The 18,540-nt window shown below is 42.3% G+C and overlaps 1 protein-coding gene across 2 annotated transcripts in view; it reads right to left on the reverse strand.

Moving 5' to 3' along the window:
- Positions 1-609: 609 nt before the first annotated feature.
- The window catches only part of LOC133440854 (palmitoyltransferase ZDHHC3-like), a 32,002-nt gene continuing 14,071 nt past the window's right edge, over positions 610-18,540 (reverse strand). The window contains exon 7 of one of the 2 annotated variants that reach the window (XM_061718182.1): positions 610-1,077. In XM_061718182.1, coding sequence (XP_061574166.1) covers positions 871-1,077 — 207 coding nt within the window. In that variant the 3' untranslated portion in view covers positions 610-870. Of the gene's footprint in view, positions 1,078-14,411; positions 15,087-18,540 lie in introns of those variants that run through there. The other variant, XM_061718183.1, reaches the window with a different exon arrangement.

The following is an 18,540-nucleotide window of genomic DNA, read 5'->3' on the forward strand; positions in this document are numbered from 1 at the left end:
ATCTGCATTGTTCTGGTTGGGACTTCAGTAGGAGACTGAACAGCTGCCGGGTTCAGAGGCCGACACACGTGTTGTTGCCGTCTGGAAGACAGTGACCTGGACGGCTGCTGAACCAACCCTTCAGGTGGATGGGATCTCCGCTGTGGTGTCTACCCCCATTAACCGGGGTTCAGGGGTCACTGCTCTCCACGCACATTTACATTCCCTCATTGGATGTTCATGAAAACTACAGAAGAGTAATAGGGCCATGCAGGAGAAAAAATATTTGAGAGGGGAAGATTTGCTTTTATTGTGCACTTGGAGAAAAAAGTCGAAATGTCAAGAAAAAAGTCGAAATGTCGAGATTAATGTTGAAATACAATTTCGAGAAAAAAGTCCAAATTTCGTGAATAAAGTCAAAATTTCGTGAGTAAAGTCGAAATTTCGTGAGTAAAGTCGAAATTTCGAGAAAAAAATAGAAATGTCGAGAATAATGTTGAAATACAATTTTGTGAATAATGTTGAAATTTCGTGAATAAAGTCAAAATTTAGTGAATAAATATCATTTGGAAAATAAAGTTGAAATACATTTTGACTTTTTCAAAATTGTACTTCAACATTAATCTCGACATTTTGACTTTTTTCTTGAAGTGCATAATAAAAAAAAAATCTTCCTCCTCTCCAATATTATTTGTATTTTTCTCCTGCCTGGCCCTAATACTCTTCCGTAGAAAACAAAGACACTAAAGTTTGGTTAATATCGGCAGATCCTGTAGACGGAGGAAAGATACCACGAGCTCTTCGGTGGTTTCCGGTCAGTGATCGTGACCTGACGGAGATCCTGAAGGAGACCCGGGTCCGGACCCTGACCCTGGTCCAGACCCGGACCGGTCAGTCCAGCGGGATGGTGATGACGTCCTCCTCCACGATGTCCCCCTGCGGGACGGGGACGTGGTCCGGGGGGCCGCGCCTGCAGCTCAGGCCGGAGAAGGGGCTGCACCAGGACAGGGAGAGGGGCCCGCCGAACGCCGTCCTCATGGCCTCCCAGCAGGGAACCTTCCCCCACTTCCCCGTCTCTCCCTTCAGCCGCTCGATGCCCTGTGGAGGACAGGACAGTCAGGTTCTGAGGGGGACGGAGGGGACGGGGGTCATGCACTAGCTACTGCACCAAAGCAACGTCACGGCACTGATGAGCACCAACACGGCAGCAGCAGGAAGCAGCTTCACCTGGCAGCTACGTCACACTACACACCTCTCTGAAGACACGGAGAAGCCCCAACATGGAACAGGAAGGAGGGGTTGGATGTTTGGATGTTTGGAGCAGCTGTTCACACTGGCCTGAGATAAACTTTAATGATTCTTTTAGTAGCTGGGAGGGAATTCATGAAAACCGTGCACCTGGGGACAAGTTTTTGATATTTGGCATAGTTATGGACATAAGGTTTTCAAAAACCACCGCAAACAAATTGGGAAAATGGTCCCCTAGTGGCCGATTTGCAGAAAAATCAAAATGCATCAATAAGCAATAAGGTGATAGAGGCAGCATTTTAGGTGTTGAGTGAGTTTAAATATGCACAGCTGATGTTTTTTGTGTGTTATTTTAATAAAATCCTATTCTTTCACTGTGACTGTGACTCTTAAACCTGAATGAAGGCCACTGTTCTCACCCAATGAGATTGACACTACAGCGATAGTGACCTGTCCAATACAGAAAATTGCATTCCTTGGGGGTGCAAATATGGGTCTACAGCCCTATACAATATTTTTATGTGACTTAATTCTAGAGATATGGAGGCAAAAAATTACCTTGAAAATTAAATTTGACCTTCAACATGACCTTGAAATCGGAAATGTATCTCAGAATTGAATTCCTAGCACCAAAAAAGTAGAGAAAGTGACAATATACAACAATCTAGGACTAAGAGAAGCTGAGATATGACCTTTGGTTTTTTGGCGGGAGCCATTTTGAATTTTCTGCAAACCGGCCACTAGGGGGACGTCTCAATTTGTTTGCGGTGGTTTTTGAAAACCTTATGTCCATAACTAACACCATGCCAAATATCAAAATCTTGTCACCAAGTGCACAATCTTTATGATTCTTGACATATTCCCTCCCAGCTATAGTAAAAAACTAAATTAGTGAAAAATGTAATTGAGTTTTCCTTCGACTGTCTGGCCCCAGCAGCTGGAGTCTGACGGCTCGGCTGGACTCGGGCTAGTCCCAGGACCGGACCTGGTTGTGGACCAGTCACCTCATGGCCAGTACGGACAGGAGATCGTTGTTTCATCAGTTTAAAACGTTATCAATTTGGGTTTGCAGTAGGGGTGTAACAATATATCGTGCCACGAAATTTGGTGATACAGAAACGTCACGATACGTGTCGTGGAGGTGACAAACTGTAGCTGATATTGGGTTATTAATATTAATCTATTCTGTTTACTAGTAACATCCTATTGGTGCAGCGGGATCGCGTGACGACCTTGACCCGCGGACCAAAATCTGACTACGCTCAGAAGAAACTAGTGCCGTTCTGCGGTCCCGATCACGGGACTCTTGGGGGGTTTTGAGATCCGGACTTTTACTTCTAAGGTGAGCATGAATAAATCTGAACTTTTACTTCTAAGGTGAGCATGAATAAATGTTTTTTATGATGTAAAGATTGTGTCGTCCCCAAAGGTGTGAGGGATGAAATGATAACGGGGTTCACCTTACGGCCTCAGGCTGGAGCAGGTGAAGCTCTTAGCTCTGGCACAAGATCAATAACAGTCATGTTGCATTTGGAGTTTGGGACTTTTCATAGTTTATTTATTTACTTTTATTTATTTATTTAATTTTAGTTGTTAAATTTCTGGAAAAGAAAAAAGTCAAATCATACATGAGAGAAACTATTCAGTTTGTGGCAAAATATTTGTACTTGTATGAAACTGAAGATGCTTAATGCAAACCTGACATTTACTTTTAGTTCAGTTTGTGGAAAATGGTTGGCCTGGCTTTCTCTTTAAAACTTAAACAGTTATAAAGCATTACAAACTGTAACAATAGGGCAAACGCACAGCATTGTTTTGTATTTTGTGTCTTTCAAATAAAAGACAATTTTTTCCTGTCCTCATTCAAGGTTGTTAAAAAAATACTGCTATAATATAATATCGTATCGTTATCGTGACCTCAATATCGTGTATCGTACCGTACCGTGAGATTAGTGTATCGTTACACCCCTAGTTTGCAGTGAAACATTCCATTTATTTATGAACATGAAACTGTGACATGCATTTCAGGTAAAGGGAGGTTGCATGCATGCATGCATGACACTGCACGCAGCTCACTCATCCATTCATTCACAATGTTTGGTTGACTCAGACTTTGGAGCAAAAGAAGTGAGACGCGTCGGGTCTCTGGCTGAAACCTGCATGCTGGGGACGCGTGAAGCCGGACGGGACGGCTAGCGGGGGGCTAGCGGGGGCTAGCGGGGGCTCTGTCGCAGGCTTACCTCTGTCCAGATTACAATGAGTCGCCTGCCTAGGAAAGCTTTTGGCAGAGTGAGTTATCAACCAAAGCAGAATGCATGAGTGTGGAGAGGACACTGCATAGGAAAGAGGCAGATTACAGACAACCAGGAGAATAGAATAGAAGACAAGGATGGAGGGACAGTAGAGGACATGAGGTCATGTGAACAGAGCTGCATTCAGGGAGAGTTCTACACCGTTGACGATCATCAGGCTCGAGTCAGAAGTACGGAAGAGTGTTAGGGCCATGCAGGAGAAAAAATATTTGAGAGATTTTTTTTTTTATTGTGCAAAAAAGTCGAAATGTTGAGAAAAAAAGTCCAAATATGAAGAAAAAAGTTGAAATGTCGAGAATAATGTTGAAGTACAATTTCGAGAAAAAAATCGAGAAAAAAGTCAAAATGTCGACTTTATTCTTGAAATTGTATTTCAACATTAATCTCGACATTTCAACTTTTTTCTCGAAGTGCACTATAAAAAAAAATCTTCCCCTCTTGTCGAAATGTCGAGAAAAAAGTCCAAAATGTCGAGAATAATGTTGAAATACAATTTTGAGAAAAAAGTCGAAATGTCAACATTAATGTTGAAATACAATTTCATGAAAAAAGTCACAATTTCATGAATAACGTTGAAATATTGAGAAAAAAGGCGAAATTTCGACGTAATTCATGAAATTTTGACTTTATTCTTGAAATTGTATTTCAACATTAATCTTGACATTTTGACTTTTTTCTCAAAATTGTATTTCAAATTAATCTCGACATTTTGATTTTTCTCTCGACATTTAGACTTTTTTCTCGAAATTGTACTTCAACATTATTCTCGACATTTCAACTTTTTTCTCCATATTTCGACTTTTTTCTCGACATTTCGACTTTTTTGCACAATAAAAAAATATCTTCTCCTCAAATCTTCTTTCTCCTGCATGGCCCTAATACTCTTCCATACAGAAAGGAGTGAAAGCAGCCCCAGAAAAAAAGGCAACAACAGTTTGGCTTTGCAGCTGAGAAGTTTTTATTCTCTGCATGTGCTGAAATATCTGCTGAACTTTTAAAAAGAATTCAAATTTCTGTAAAAATAAAAAGAAATAAATAACAATACTGAAAAGAAGGTCCACTGTCACGCGCACCAGCAACAACAATAAACCTGCAGCATTTTCACAAACATGGTTAAACCAACTGTGGCCATGCATTCAGAGAACAAAGGATATGTACAATATCATGTAAACAAAGTTAGAAGAACAAAATGCACATTTGGAGCAGAGCAGGTCACACAGAAGAAGTTCTTCAAGAATAAAAATCAAAGTGCAACTTTTCCCTCTTCGTACTTGTGTAAATATGAACGTTGTACGCTTCACTAAATGCTTTGAATTCGTGAGGAAACGTTTCAAACCGAGCTCCCGGCAGGATTTCATATCAAGTAGTCACCGCTGGCCTGATCCTGGCCCGGTCCTAGCCCGCGCTCTCAACGTGACAGCAGCCTCAGGGCTCAGAGCTACGGAAGAGTGTTAGGGCCAGGCAGGACAAAAATGAAATATTTCAGACGAGGAAGATTTCTTTTTCATTATGCACTTCGAGAAAAAAGTCGAAATGTCCAGAAAAAAGTCAAAATGTCGAGACTAATGTTGAAGTAAAATTTTGAGAAAAAAGTCGAAATGTCGAGACTAATGTTGAAGTACAGTTTTGAGAAAAAGGTTGAAATGTCGAAAAAAAGTCGAAATGTCGAAAAAAAGTCGAAATGTCGAGATTAATGTTGAAGTACAATTTCGAGAAAAAAGTCGAAATGTCGAGAAAAAAGTCGAAATGTCGAGACTAATGTTGAAGTACAATTTTGAGAAAAAGGTCGAAATGTCGAAAAAAAAGTAGAAATGTCGGAAAAAAGTCGAAATGTCGAGATTAATGTTGAAGTACAATTTCGAGAAAAAAGTCGAAATGTCGAGAAAAAAGTCGAAATGTCGAGAAAAAGTCGAAATGTCGAGATTAATGTTGAAGTACAATTTCGAGAAAAAAGTTGAAATGTTGAGAAAAAAGTCAAAATTTCGTGAATGTTGAAATGTTGAGAAAAAAGGCGAAACTTTGACTTTATTCACGAAATTTCGACTTTATTCTTGAAATTGTATTGCAACATTAATCTCGAAATTTCGACTTTTTTCTCAACATTTCGACTTTTTTCTCGAAGTGCACAATAAAAATAAATCTTCCTCTCTCCAATATTTTCAGCCGTAATACTCGTTCGTACAGAGCCGACGGGCCGAGGCCTTCCTTCCCGCACTGGAGCGCGGCGTCGCAATGCGCTCCTTCTGCCGCTCACAGGGGCTCAAGTTCACCGATGGCCTTTACTCTCAGCTGAATAATTTAGAAAAAGGTTTATGACGAGCCGGCTGAATCGGTTCTGATGGGAATTTAAATGTTTGTGTTCTCCCAGAGGCGTTGGAGCTGCTGAACAGAGAGGAACGCTCGGACGACACGCAGCCGTCACACTAAAGCAGGGAGTGCTGGTATTAAGGTAGAAATGCCGTAAAATCAAATGCAGATATATAGGAAAAACAACAGGATTCATATCTGCAGTGCAAAGATGAATATATATATATATATATATATATATATATATATATATATATATATATATATATATATATATAAAATGTAATCCAAAATGTACAATTGGAAGGAAAAAGAAGTTGGTGTAAATAAAAGACTTTGACAACCACATGCGGTCAAAGCTCCTCTGAACCAAACTTACGTCTCAACACTTCAAACAAAGTCTCCCAAGAAATACGCAACAGAAATGTTAGGACAGTATGGATTTATAATTAGTTTACAGATTTATTCAAATTATTCATTGCAGAAGGTATAAACCTCAAATTTTGGTGTTTTCTGTCATCCTCTCATGTCGTTAGCCCATGTGCAGTTCAGAAGAAACATGTAAATAAAATCTTTTTTTAAGGAATGAATGTGTATTAAAATACAGGTAATGAAAGATCATTGAGGAAGAGATGAAAACAATCCTGAATCACCTTAATATATAAAATAGTCAGCAAGTAAAAGAAAAGTAAATCCGACACCAAAACAACAAAGGATTTCAAAGCTCTTAAAGATGGTAAAATCAGCACAGAGCAGAAAATTACGTTTGTTGTCACCGGTCAACGTTGTCCAACATTCATAGAAACAAAATAGAAACACAGTAGACCACGGCCGCCGTTGCCATGACAACAGACAGAAACATGAAACGTTACCATGACTCACACCGTCGAAGAAGACAAGGTGACAGTGACTAGTCCTGGGCTACTAGTCCTGGGCTACTAGTCATGGGCTGCTAGTCCTGGGCTGCTAGTCCTGGGCTGCTAGTCATGGGCTGCTAGTCCTGGACTACTAGTCCTGGGCTGCTAGTCCTGGACTACTATTCCTGGGCTACTAGTCCTGGGCTACTAGTCCTGGGCTGCTAGTCCTGGGCTACTAGTCCTGGGCTGCTAGTCCTGGGCTGCTAGTCCTGGGCTACTAGTCCTGGGCTACTAGTCCTGGGCTGCTAGTCCTGGGCTGCTAGTCCTGGGCTACTAGTGCTGGGCTGCTAGTCCTGGACTACTATTCCTGGGCTACTAGTCCTGGGCTGCTAGTCCCGGGCTACTAGTCCCGGACTACTAGTCCCGGACTACTAGTCCTGGGCTACTAGTCATGGGCTGCTAGTCCTGGACTACTAGTCCTGGGCTGCTAGTCCTGGACTACTATTCCTGGGCTACTAGTCCTGGGCTACTAGTCCTGGGCTGCTAGTCCTGGGCTACTAGTCCTGGGCTGCTAGTCCTGGGCTGCTAGTCCTGGGCTACTAGTCCTGGGCTACTAGTCCTGGGCTGCTAGTCCTGGGCTGCTAGTCCTGGGCTACTAGTGCTGGGCTGCTAGTCCTGGACTACTATTCCTGGGCTACTAGTCCTGGGCTGCTAGTCCTGGGCTACTAGTCCTGGACTGCTAGTCCCGGGTTACTAGTCTCGGGCTACTAGTCCTGGGCTACTATTCCTGGGCTGCTAGTCCAGGGCTACTAGTCCTGGGCTACTAGTCCCGGGCTACTAGTCCCGGGCTGCTATTCCAGGGCTACTAGTCCTGGGCTACTAGTCCTGCGCTGCTAGTCCTGGGCTGCTAATCCTGGGCTGCTAGTCCTGGGCTACTAGTCCTGGGCTGGTATTCCTGGGCTGCTAGTCCTGGGCTGGTATTCCTGGGCTGCTAGTCCTGGGCTGCTAGTCCTGCGCTGCTAGTCCTGCGCTGCTAGTCCTGGGCTGCTAATCCTGGGCCGCTAGTCCTGGGCTGCTAGTCCTGAACTACAAGTCCTGGGCTACTAGACCTCCGCTGCTAGTCCTGGGCTGCTAGTCCTGAACTACAAGTCCTGGGCTACTAGACCTCCGCTGCTAGTTCTGGGCTGCTAGTCCTGGGCTACTAGACCTGAACTACAAGTCCTGGGCTACTAGACCTGAACTACAAGTCCTGGGCTACTAAACCTCCGCTGCTAGTTCTGGGGTACTAGTCCTGGGCTACTAGTCCTGGGCTGCTAATCCTGGGCTGCTAGTCCTGGGCTACTAGTCCTGGGCTGGTAGTCCTGGGCTGCTAGTCCTGGGCTGCTAGTCCTGGACTGCTAGTCCTGGACTGCTAGTCCCGGGCTACTAGTTCTGGGCTGCTAGTCCTGGGCTGCTAGTTCTGGACTGCTAGTCCTGGGCTACTAGTCCTGGGCTACTAGTCCTGGGCTGCTAGTCCTGGGCTACTAGTCCTGGGCTGCTAGTCCTGAACTACTAGTCCTGGGCTCCTAGTTCTGGCCTGCTAGTCCTGGGCTACTAGTCCTCGACTGCTAGTCCTGGGCAGCTATACCTGGGGTACTTGTCCTGGGCTGCTAGTCCTGGGCTACTAGTTATGGACTGCTAGTCCTGGGCTACTAGTTATGGACTGCTAGTCCCGGGTTACTAGTCCTGGGCTATTAGTCCTGGGCTACTAGTCCTGGGCTACTAGTCCTGGACTACTAGTCATGGGCTGCTAGTCCTGGGCTACTAGTCCTGGACTGCTATTCCTGGACTGCTAGTCCTGGGCTACTAGTCCTGGGATACTAGTCCTGGACTACTAGTCCTGGGCTACTAGTCCTGGACTACTAGTCCTGGGCTGCTAGTCCTGGACTGCTAGTCCTGGACTGCTAGTCCTGGACTGCTAGTCCTGGACTGCTAGTCTTGGACTGCTAGTCTCGGGCTACTAGTCCCGGGCTACTAGTCCCGGGCTACTAGTCCCGGGCTACTAGTCCCGGGCTACTAGTCCCGGGCTACTAGTCCCGGGCTACTAGTCCCGGGCTACTAGTCCCGGGCTACTAGTCCCGGACTGCTAGTCCCGGGCTGCTAGTCCCGGGCTACTAGTCCCGGACTACTAGTCCCGGGCTGCTAGTCCCGGGCTACTAGTCCCGGGCTACTAGTCCCGGGCTACTAGTCCCGGGCTACTAGTCCCGGACTACTAGTCCCGGACTACTAGTCCTGGACTACTAGTCCTGGACTACTAGTCCCGGGCTACTAGCCCTGGGCTGCTAGTCCTGGGGTACTAGTCCTGGGGTACTAGTCCTGGACTACTAGTCCTGGGGTACTAGTCCCGGGCTACTAGTCCTGGGCTACTAGTCCTGGACTACTTGTCCCGGGCTACTAGTCCTGGACTACTAGTCCTGGGCTACTAGTCCTGGGCTACTAGTCCCGGGCTACTAGTCCTGGACTACTAGTCCTGGGCTGCTAGTCCTGGGGTACTAGTCCCGGGCTACTAGTCCCGGGCTACTAGTCCCGGGCTACTAGTCCTGAACTACTAGTCCTGGGCTGCTAGTCCTGGGCTGCTAGTCCTGGGCTACTAGTCCTGGGCTACTAGTCCTGGACTACTAGTCCTGGGCTGCTAGTCCTGGGCTGCTAGTCCTGGGCTGCTAGTCCTGGGCTGCTAGTCCTGGGCTACTAGTCCTGGGCTGCTAGTCCTGGGCTGCTAGTCCTGGGCTACTAGTCCTGGACTACTAGTCCTGGGCTGCTAGTCCTGGGCTACTAGTCCTGGGCTACTAGTCCTGGGCTGCTAGTCCTGGGCTACTAGTCCTGGGCTACTAGTCCTGGGCTGCTACTCCTGGGCCGAGGGTGGTGTGAGGTTATTTATCAGGTAAAGGACCGGGACAGACGGAGGTTATTTACTCGACAGTAAATGCTCTGACAAAGTTAGCCAGGACTTTGCTTCAGGAAAGACGTCCCAACTCAGGGTTGTAAATGTAAACAAAATGATATTTAATTGGAAACAAAAGTCCTTTGCAACTATTTCACTTTGAGTTTTTTTTATAAATAAACGTGTTTCCTGAACCTGGATCTCTGGGCCTCCACACCAAACCCTCAAAGCCCCGACCACGACCACAGATACTTGAGAATCTAACAATCAGTCTTCCTTAGATCATCATCAGCTCTGACGAAGCAAACATTCAGAAAAATACTAATATAATATGACCGTATGTCTAAATATCATTTTTCTTTCCCGTAGTACCCGAGCCTACCTGAAATCCCTGACGTCATTACTGACGGGTTAAACTTTACCCTCCCACCTTTATTAAGTAACGGGGAACATATTGGGTTTGGGCTGTCATGGAATAAATAAACAAATTAAAGATTTAAGGAGTTTGTGTTGGTTGCAGCTGGATGTCCATACCGTCCCAACTTACCCTCCCTGACCATCTGTTGTCCTTTTCTACTTTTCACATTCCAGTCCGATACAAAGATTTCATGTTGCCAGATATTACAACAGTGTCTACACACTACAACTACCATGATATTGCAGCATAGAGGTCAGAATTAGAAGTTGGTAGAGGGAAATATTTAAAGAATCAGTCAATGGAATTTCAACTAGCAAGAGCGAATGTAAATTTATAAGTACATGATTACATAATTGTATACAGTTTGACATAATATTCATTTGTTTTACCACCATGCGGACCCATGATCACATCCACAGTACATCTCTGAAGATGCAGAAGCATCATCATCATCATCATCATCATCAGACCTGCACCTCATGTTCCCAAATGTTTGACCGTTTCTTACATTGACCCGTCCATCTAAACGTAGCCGGCCTGAAGGAACAAAGCTGGAATAAAAGCCAACCGAGGCCTGATGTCGCATCGCTCCCCCATCTGGTCGCGTGGAGGCGTGCACTTTAATATTTCAACCTCATCCGTGTTTACATTTATTTTAATTAGGGATGCCCCGATACCATTTTTTTCACACCAAGTACGAGTATTTTAATTTGTGTACTTGCCGATACAGAGTACCGATACGATACTTCTAGCACAAAAATAACTAGGCTAAAAATGCAATGAATTGGAAGACAGGTTTTATTTGCAACAGATACATTCAATAAAAATAAAATAAGTAGAATAACTATTTTAAACAAAAAATAATCTTTCTGTGTAAATAAAAAGTCTCCACACTTGCACTGTCTGCTGCTTCCGCCTGCCTGCGGTCCCCACCCCCGGTCATCCCGCTGCTGCTTCCACATGCCTGCTGCGCTGCTGAAGTCCCTGACCCCCCAGTCTGGCATCCGGCAGGAGGGTCCCCCCTTATGAGCCTGGTCCTGCTCAAGGTTTCTTCCCTCCTAAAGGGGAGTTTTGGGCTTAAGTTTGGCTTAAGGCTTTTATCCCACTATGGGAGTTTTTACCTGCCATTGTTTATGTAATAATTGCTCGGGGGTTTATGTTTATGTTTATGTTCTGGATCTCTGGAAAGCGTCTAGAGACATCTGTTGTATTAGACGCTATATAATTGAATTGAACTGTCTTCACATTTAAGAAAATATCAAACATATAACATATCAATGAAACATCATATCGAGGCTCCATTGCGTCGAGAAGACGGTGAAATCCTTCTCTTTTGCAGAACCTGAGCTAATGTTACTGTTGTGGTCTTGCAGTATTATTAGCAAACTCTGTATACTCAGCTTTATGATGCGTTTTGAGATGTTTTATCAAGTTGCTGGTATTAAACGACGTATTCTCCTTCCCTCCTCTTGTCACCTTAGCAGCAGTAGCTTCAGTCTGTCTTGCTTCTGTCGTCGTCTCTTATTCTGAAATATGTCCACACTGCTGACGTCCTGCTGCATTAATTGTTGCTATCTTGCCTGAAACGGCACTGCCAGTCTCACTCATGTATCACTCTCTTCTCATCACCACGCAGACTGCAGCGCAACATCTCCCCCTAGAGTCACTAACCAGTAACTACAACAACAATGAAGTATCGGTGCGTCGTATCGGAGAATTTTTGCGAGTATATGAGAGCAGTATCGGTAACGGTACCAGTATCGGTATCGCGGCATCCCTAATTCTAATGCAATGAATCAATACAAAAAAAATAAATAAATATCAATTCAAGCACATGGCCAGAGAAAAATAAACTTTTAATCTCATGTGACTCGTGATTATTCAACCAAAGGCTTGATGGATACAATATAGGAATATGTACCATCCTGTTACCAAGCCAGAATATTCACGTTAATGTGCAGCGGGCCGAGATTCCCACTGCAATGACGCAGAGAGCGATGTCAACATCGATTTGATGGCTGCCTCACGCTCCACGCCCTCATTTGCATAAAGCACAGCTCAACGTTGTGACGCCCTGCCTTCCCAAGATCCCTAGCGCAGGAAAATGAATGGAATGCATGTCATGCAAGGAGCAATGGACATCTATACTAAGACACAAAACTGAAAGAACTAATCAGCGACAGAGGGGAGACATACGGAAGAGTATTAGGACCAGGCAGGAGAAAAATAAAAATAATATTTTAGAGGAGGAAGATTTTTTTTTCATTATGCACTTCGAGAAAAAAGTCAAAATGTCGAGAAAAAAAAGTCGAAATGTCGAGAAAAAAGTCGAAATGTCGAGATTAATGTTGAAGTACAATTTTGAGAAAAAAGTCAAAATTTCGTGAATAAAGATGAAATGTTGAGAAAAAAGGCGAAATTTCGACTTTATTCACAAAATTTTGACTTTATTCTTGAAATTGTATTTCAACATTAATCTCGACATTTCGACTTTTTTCTCGAAATGCATAATGAAAAAAAAATCTTCCCCTCTCAAATATTTTTTCTCCTGCATGGCCCTGATACTCTTCCGTTCCATCTTCATGCTGAAGAGAAACACTGAGCGTCAAATTTGTTTCCATCGTCTTCAATTTATTCTCAGCAGATTTGGCCTGTCCATGAAACAGTTTGGATGAAACCACCACCGTTGATGCATTGGGCACTGTAGAAAGGGTCGGTTTGAGAATGAACCTCTTTTTCTGAAATATTCCAGCTTCGTCCCACAGTCCTAAAACGTGCATGTTAGCTTGATTGTAGGCATGTGTGTGAGCGTGCATGGTTGTCTGTCTACAAATGTGGCCCTGGAATGAGCTGGGAGAGGCTCCAGCTAGGGTTGCCAACTCCCTGAACAATCAATAAGGGACACCTCATCAACCCGATTGCCTTCAACCTTCCTGGCGTGGTACATTTTTTTAGCCCCTTTTTTTGTGAGTGAAACAATTTTTTAACTATTTGATTCGAACCTGAATTGAATTAGATGCATATTTCTGAATGCCATGAACACATGGAAAACTAATTATTATCCAGCAATTCACTTTAATACAAAATAACAAAATGAACTGAATAAAATAAGTATCTTTCTTAAACATAAACCTGTCCTGCTTAACTTTAAATTGTATAAATTAGCAGCAAGATGGTCAAAATGGACGGCTTTCTTGTTAAGTAAGGGAGTGAGTGGGGATTATGTAACCTACAACATAGGCTTATTGAAGACATGGCAACAACTGTTCTGGTACTGTTTTGTTTGTTATATACCTTCAAAAATCAATAAAAATTTTAAATAAATTTTTTTTTTTTTTATAAATATAAAACAATAGAAAGAAAGCAGAACATCCATTCTGTAATAGTGCACGTTTTTAATGCAATAACAAAAGTGCAAACAGAAAGTATGTAGAAAACTTGTAAACATATTTGTGCCTCAAAGGCCATGACTGTAGCTACAGTTGGAGTAAAACAGAAAATAATAACTTGTGAACTCAACAGCTCAATGCCTTTTTATGACTATGTTTTGACTCTCACAGTAATACGGGACAAAGTGCATCCCTTTTCAGCTCAATACGGGACTTACTTTAGTTTATAAATACGGGACGATTCCGTTTTTCAAGGGACGGTTGGCAACCCTAGCTCCAGCAGACCCTCGTGACCCTGCACAGGACTAATGGATGGATGGATGGATGGATGGATGGATGGATGGATGGATGGATGGATGGATGGATGGATGGATGGATGGATGGATGGATGGATGGATGGATGGATGGATGGATGGATGGATGGATGGATGGATGGATGGATGGATGGATGGATGGATGGATGGATGGATGGATAAGTATGCTATTCCCATGTTTGGCACGTCCATTCACTGATTTAATCCTTTATTCGATTATCCTCCAGCCTGTTGCTCTAAGCTTTCCTCCTTTTCTGCAAATGAGCTGGGATTTCATCATGTTACACTGCAAAAACTCAAAATCTTAACAAGAATATTTGTCTTATTTCTAGTTAAAATGTCTAATTTTTAGTCAAAAAAAAATCTCATTACACTTAAAACAAGACTCATCACTGGAAAAAACAACAATTTTCACCTGTTTCAAGTAGATTTTCACTTAAAATAAGTAGAAAAATCTGCCAGTGGAACAAGATTTTTTTGCTTGTAATGAGAAGATAAATCTTGTTCCACTGGCAGATTTTTCTACTTATTTCAAGTGAAAATTTACTTGAAACAGGTGAAAATTGTCAAATAAGTTATTTTTCTGGTAATGACTTGTTTTAAGTGTAATGAGATTTTTTGGACTGAAAATTAGACATTTTAACTAGAAATAAGACCAATATTCCTGGTAATATTTTGAGTTTTTGCAGAGTAGGGGGCTTTTTCCACTCACTCCGTTATAAATTAACAATATTTTCCAGGCATATACGTTTGTTAATACTACAAAACGAATCGGCATGGCCAGACACCGTCAGGAAAGACAAAGTGATTGTTGTTTTCCTTTTTTTCTTTTTTTTTGGGGGGGGGGCAACCCTTAAATGAATGTAAGCTGAACAATAAAGCAAGAAAGGATAAGAGATTTTGATACAAAAGAAAGAAGATCATATAAAACAGATTCATCACATGGTTGGCAAACAAGACTCAGGCTGACAGTGTTTTCTTTTTCTCTGCAACTCGACTCACTCAAGGCAACACAAAATAAACATATAGCGCACTTAGTTGGCAACACAGAAGAAAAATAAAAGCATGTGAAAAGCGGTCCATGGCTAAAGTCAGATATACAGAGTGAATCCCGTTGAGCAGTGGGAGCAGTGGGAGCAATGGGGCTTCCATAGCTGAGCTGGGTGCGGTTGGACTGGAGACCTCACACCACATACTGGTAGGTCTCAGCCTTCCCGTGGTCGGGGGTGGAGAAGGGGCTAAACCACAACAAGGAGAACGGGTGTCCAAATACTGCCCTCATGTTCATCCACTTAGTTTTTTTAGCCCATCTTCTCTCTTCCTTTTTCAACTGCTCTATGCCCTGAAAATGAGAGACAACCAAACTTCAGTTGGTCTGTTTCTGGAACCTACTGAGTTATTCACAAACCAAATCCAAATGCCCGTTCTTTTTAATAAACACCAAGAAAGAATCTGGGTCGATAGAGGGAATGCATTGACGTCACATTCCTACTGGACCACGCCATCTTACTCTCACTGAGTGGCAAAAATCAGCAAAAATGGCTGCAACTAGTGGAGAAGACGGGATAAATTAAAGGCAGTTGGACTTGACAGTGACCCGTACAGTTACCCTAAGAACTAGTGGTCCATGGACATTAATATTTGGTACAGTTACCAAGAACCAGTGGTCCATGGACATTAATATTTGGTACAGTTACCAAGAACCAGTGGTCCATGGACATTAATATTTGGTACAGTTACCCCAACAACCAGTGGTCCATGGACATTAATATTTGGTACAGTTACCAAGAACCAGTGGTCCATGGACATTAATATTTGGTACAGTTACCCCAAGAACCAGTGGTCCATGGACATTAATATTTGGTACAGTTACCCCAACAACCAGTGGTCCATGGACATTAATATTTGGTACAGTTACCAAGAACCAGTGGTCCATGGACATTAATATTTGGTACAGTTACCAAGAACCAGTGGTCCATGGACATTAATATTTGATACAGTTACCAAGAACCAGTGGTCCATGGACATTAATATTTGATACAGTTACCAAGAACCAGTGGTCCATGGACATTAATATTTGGTACAGTTACCAAGAACCAGTGGTCCATGGACATTAATATTTGGTACAGTTACCAAGAACCAGTGGTCCATGGACATTAATATTTGGTACAGTTACCCCAAGAACCAGTGGTCCATGGACATTAATATTTGGTACAGTTACCAAGAACCAGTGGTCCATGGACATTAATATTTGGCCATGAACCCAGTTTTCTGATATTTATTTGTACTTAATTTCTACGCCGGGGAAATACACGAAGCAAAGCTTGAAGGCTTACAAAAGTCTTGACGCTTGGTCCGACTTCAAGGCAGGATTTGTTGGTGAAATTAAAGTGACGAGGACACCGAACTTTATGATTTGACCGTTTAACGTTAGCTACCCAATAATCCAACATTACCTGATACAAAATGGGAACCACAAATCCACGTTTCGGTGCCTCCAGTTGTTTCTGTGAATTGCAGCGATCCATTTGTCTCTCTTAAGCTTATTTTTCGGCAGCCTGTAAAACGATAACTATAATCTTCTAAATCTATAAGTACAGTCGATCGCACAACAGCTCTTTCCCATTTTAGATGTTTTCCAGTTGCTCAAACTGAAAGTTTACGCTGCCACTCAGTCTTTCTGACACTCAGTCTTTCTGACACTCAGTCTTTCTGAAACTCAGTCTTTCTGACACTCAGTGGGCGTAACCCGCTGTGAAGTCGCATCTGTGACGTCATGTGCATTCCCTCTATAATTCCAACTGTGGGTGTTTTCTGTACAGGGATAATATAGATTTTTGCAGGCCTTAGTTCTCCCCTCCCCCAATGAGATGTACAACTCTGACTTCGTCAAAGTCTAAGTGACACGGTGACAACTTTTCTCTACATCTGACCTAGAGTTGCAGACAAAAAGAAGTTCAAGGCAGAGAAAGGAGTTTGGTTTGGTTGACTTTCAGTTGACAAGCGCACGGACCGGATTGGTCCAAAGGAACACCAAACATCTCAGGACAGGGAGTGTTAGGGCCAGGCAGGAGAAAAATAAAAATAATATTTAAGAGGAGGAAGATTTTTTTGCCATTATGCACTTCGAGAAAAAAGTCGAAATGTCGAGATTAATGTTGAAGTATTATTTCGAGAAAAAAGTCAAAATGTTGAGAAAAAAGTCGAAATGTCGAGAATAAGTCGAAATGTCGAGAATAAGTCGAAATGTCGAAAAAAAAGTCGAAATATCGAGAAAAAAGTAAAAATATCGAGATTAATGTTGAAGTACAATTTTGAGAAAAAAGTCGAAATGTTGAGAAAAAAGTCAAAATTTCATGAATAAAGTCGAAATGTCGAGAAAAAAGGCGAAATTTCGACTTTATTCTTGAAATTGTATTTCAACATTAATCTCGACGTTTTGACTTATTTCTCGACATTTCGACTTTTTTCTCGAAGTGCACAATAATAAAAAATAATCTTCCCCTCTCAAATATCTTTTTTCCTGCCTGGTCCTAATACTCTTCCATAGGTTCCTTCTCCAACTGATTCATTAACAAATGCATCTCTAGATTGAAAACAGATTTATTTCTGCCCTTTAGGAAGAGCAGAAGTTTGTCCTCACACACGACCAACCCTTCTGAAAACAGAAACCTCATGGTTAGGTGTTGGCAGGTTGTCCCTGTTCAGGGCTGACAGCTTCCATAAACGGCTGTATTTACAACATTTAAGATCAGTACCAGCGGGCAGGGGTGTGCACTAGTGGCATCATCAGCACAATAATATGTCACAATCAGAAATATTACCGTCTTCTCTTATCTGTTAAAATGAAGGTATGAAAATGCTCATGCACGACAGATGTGAATCTGTAATTTAAACGAAGCCGTGGTTGCAAACTCTGGATTTTCAAAAGTGTAATCAAGTGTGACATAAATATCCATGAAAGAATGGGTGCAAAGCAGACATCCGAGCAAAGGGTTAGGCTTCAACGGGGGACTAGAATCAGCCACGCTGGCTGGGGTGTGCTCTTCCAGCCTTCTACTCCTTAATTGAACCCTTCATTAGTTGTAAAATGTTTTAATCATTCCAGAATATCCCCATTATTTAGCCAACTGCAAATCTGTGCAAGCAACTGCATCTTATTCTACATTACTATGTCACAACAATAGGAATATTTATGTCATAATTACATAGGCCTGGTTGATAAACCTGGAAATTTACTGTTAGCGACACAAAAATTGATGACCGACAACAATTTTCCCATGTCAGTAAATTTGGTGTTATGATAAAAGAAAAAAAGAAAAGTTTATTGTGCATTTATCGTTATCGATAAAACTGCCTAATTTATCGTGGTATCATTCAGCCCTTTTTAACAACTCGTGCTTTTTAATATTTTACCTCTTTTCTTATCATTTTATTTCATTTTATTTGTTATTTACTGTTTAATTGTGTCTTGCCGCTTTTAATGTTGATGTAAAGCACTTTGAATTACCTGGTGTTGAATTGTGCTATACAAATAAATGGGGATGGGAATTTTTTGAACCATAACCTTTAAACGGAAGAGTATTAGGACCAGGCAGGAGAAAAATAAAAATAATATTTTAGAGGAGGAAGATTTTTTATCATTATGCACTTCGAGAAAAAAGTCGAAATGTAAAAAAAAAAGTCGAAATTAATGTTAAAGTATAATTTCGAGAATAAAGTTGAAATATTGAGAAAAAAGTCAAAATTTCGAGAATAAAGTCAACCTTCTGAGACTATAACAAACAGCGTGTTGT

This window comes from Cololabis saira, chromosome 3 (assembly GCF_033807715.1).
Source record: "Cololabis saira isolate AMF1-May2022 chromosome 3, fColSai1.1, whole genome shotgun sequence".
In the NCBI taxonomy this organism is placed as follows: domain Eukaryota; kingdom Metazoa; phylum Chordata; class Actinopteri; order Beloniformes; family Belonidae; genus Cololabis; species Cololabis saira.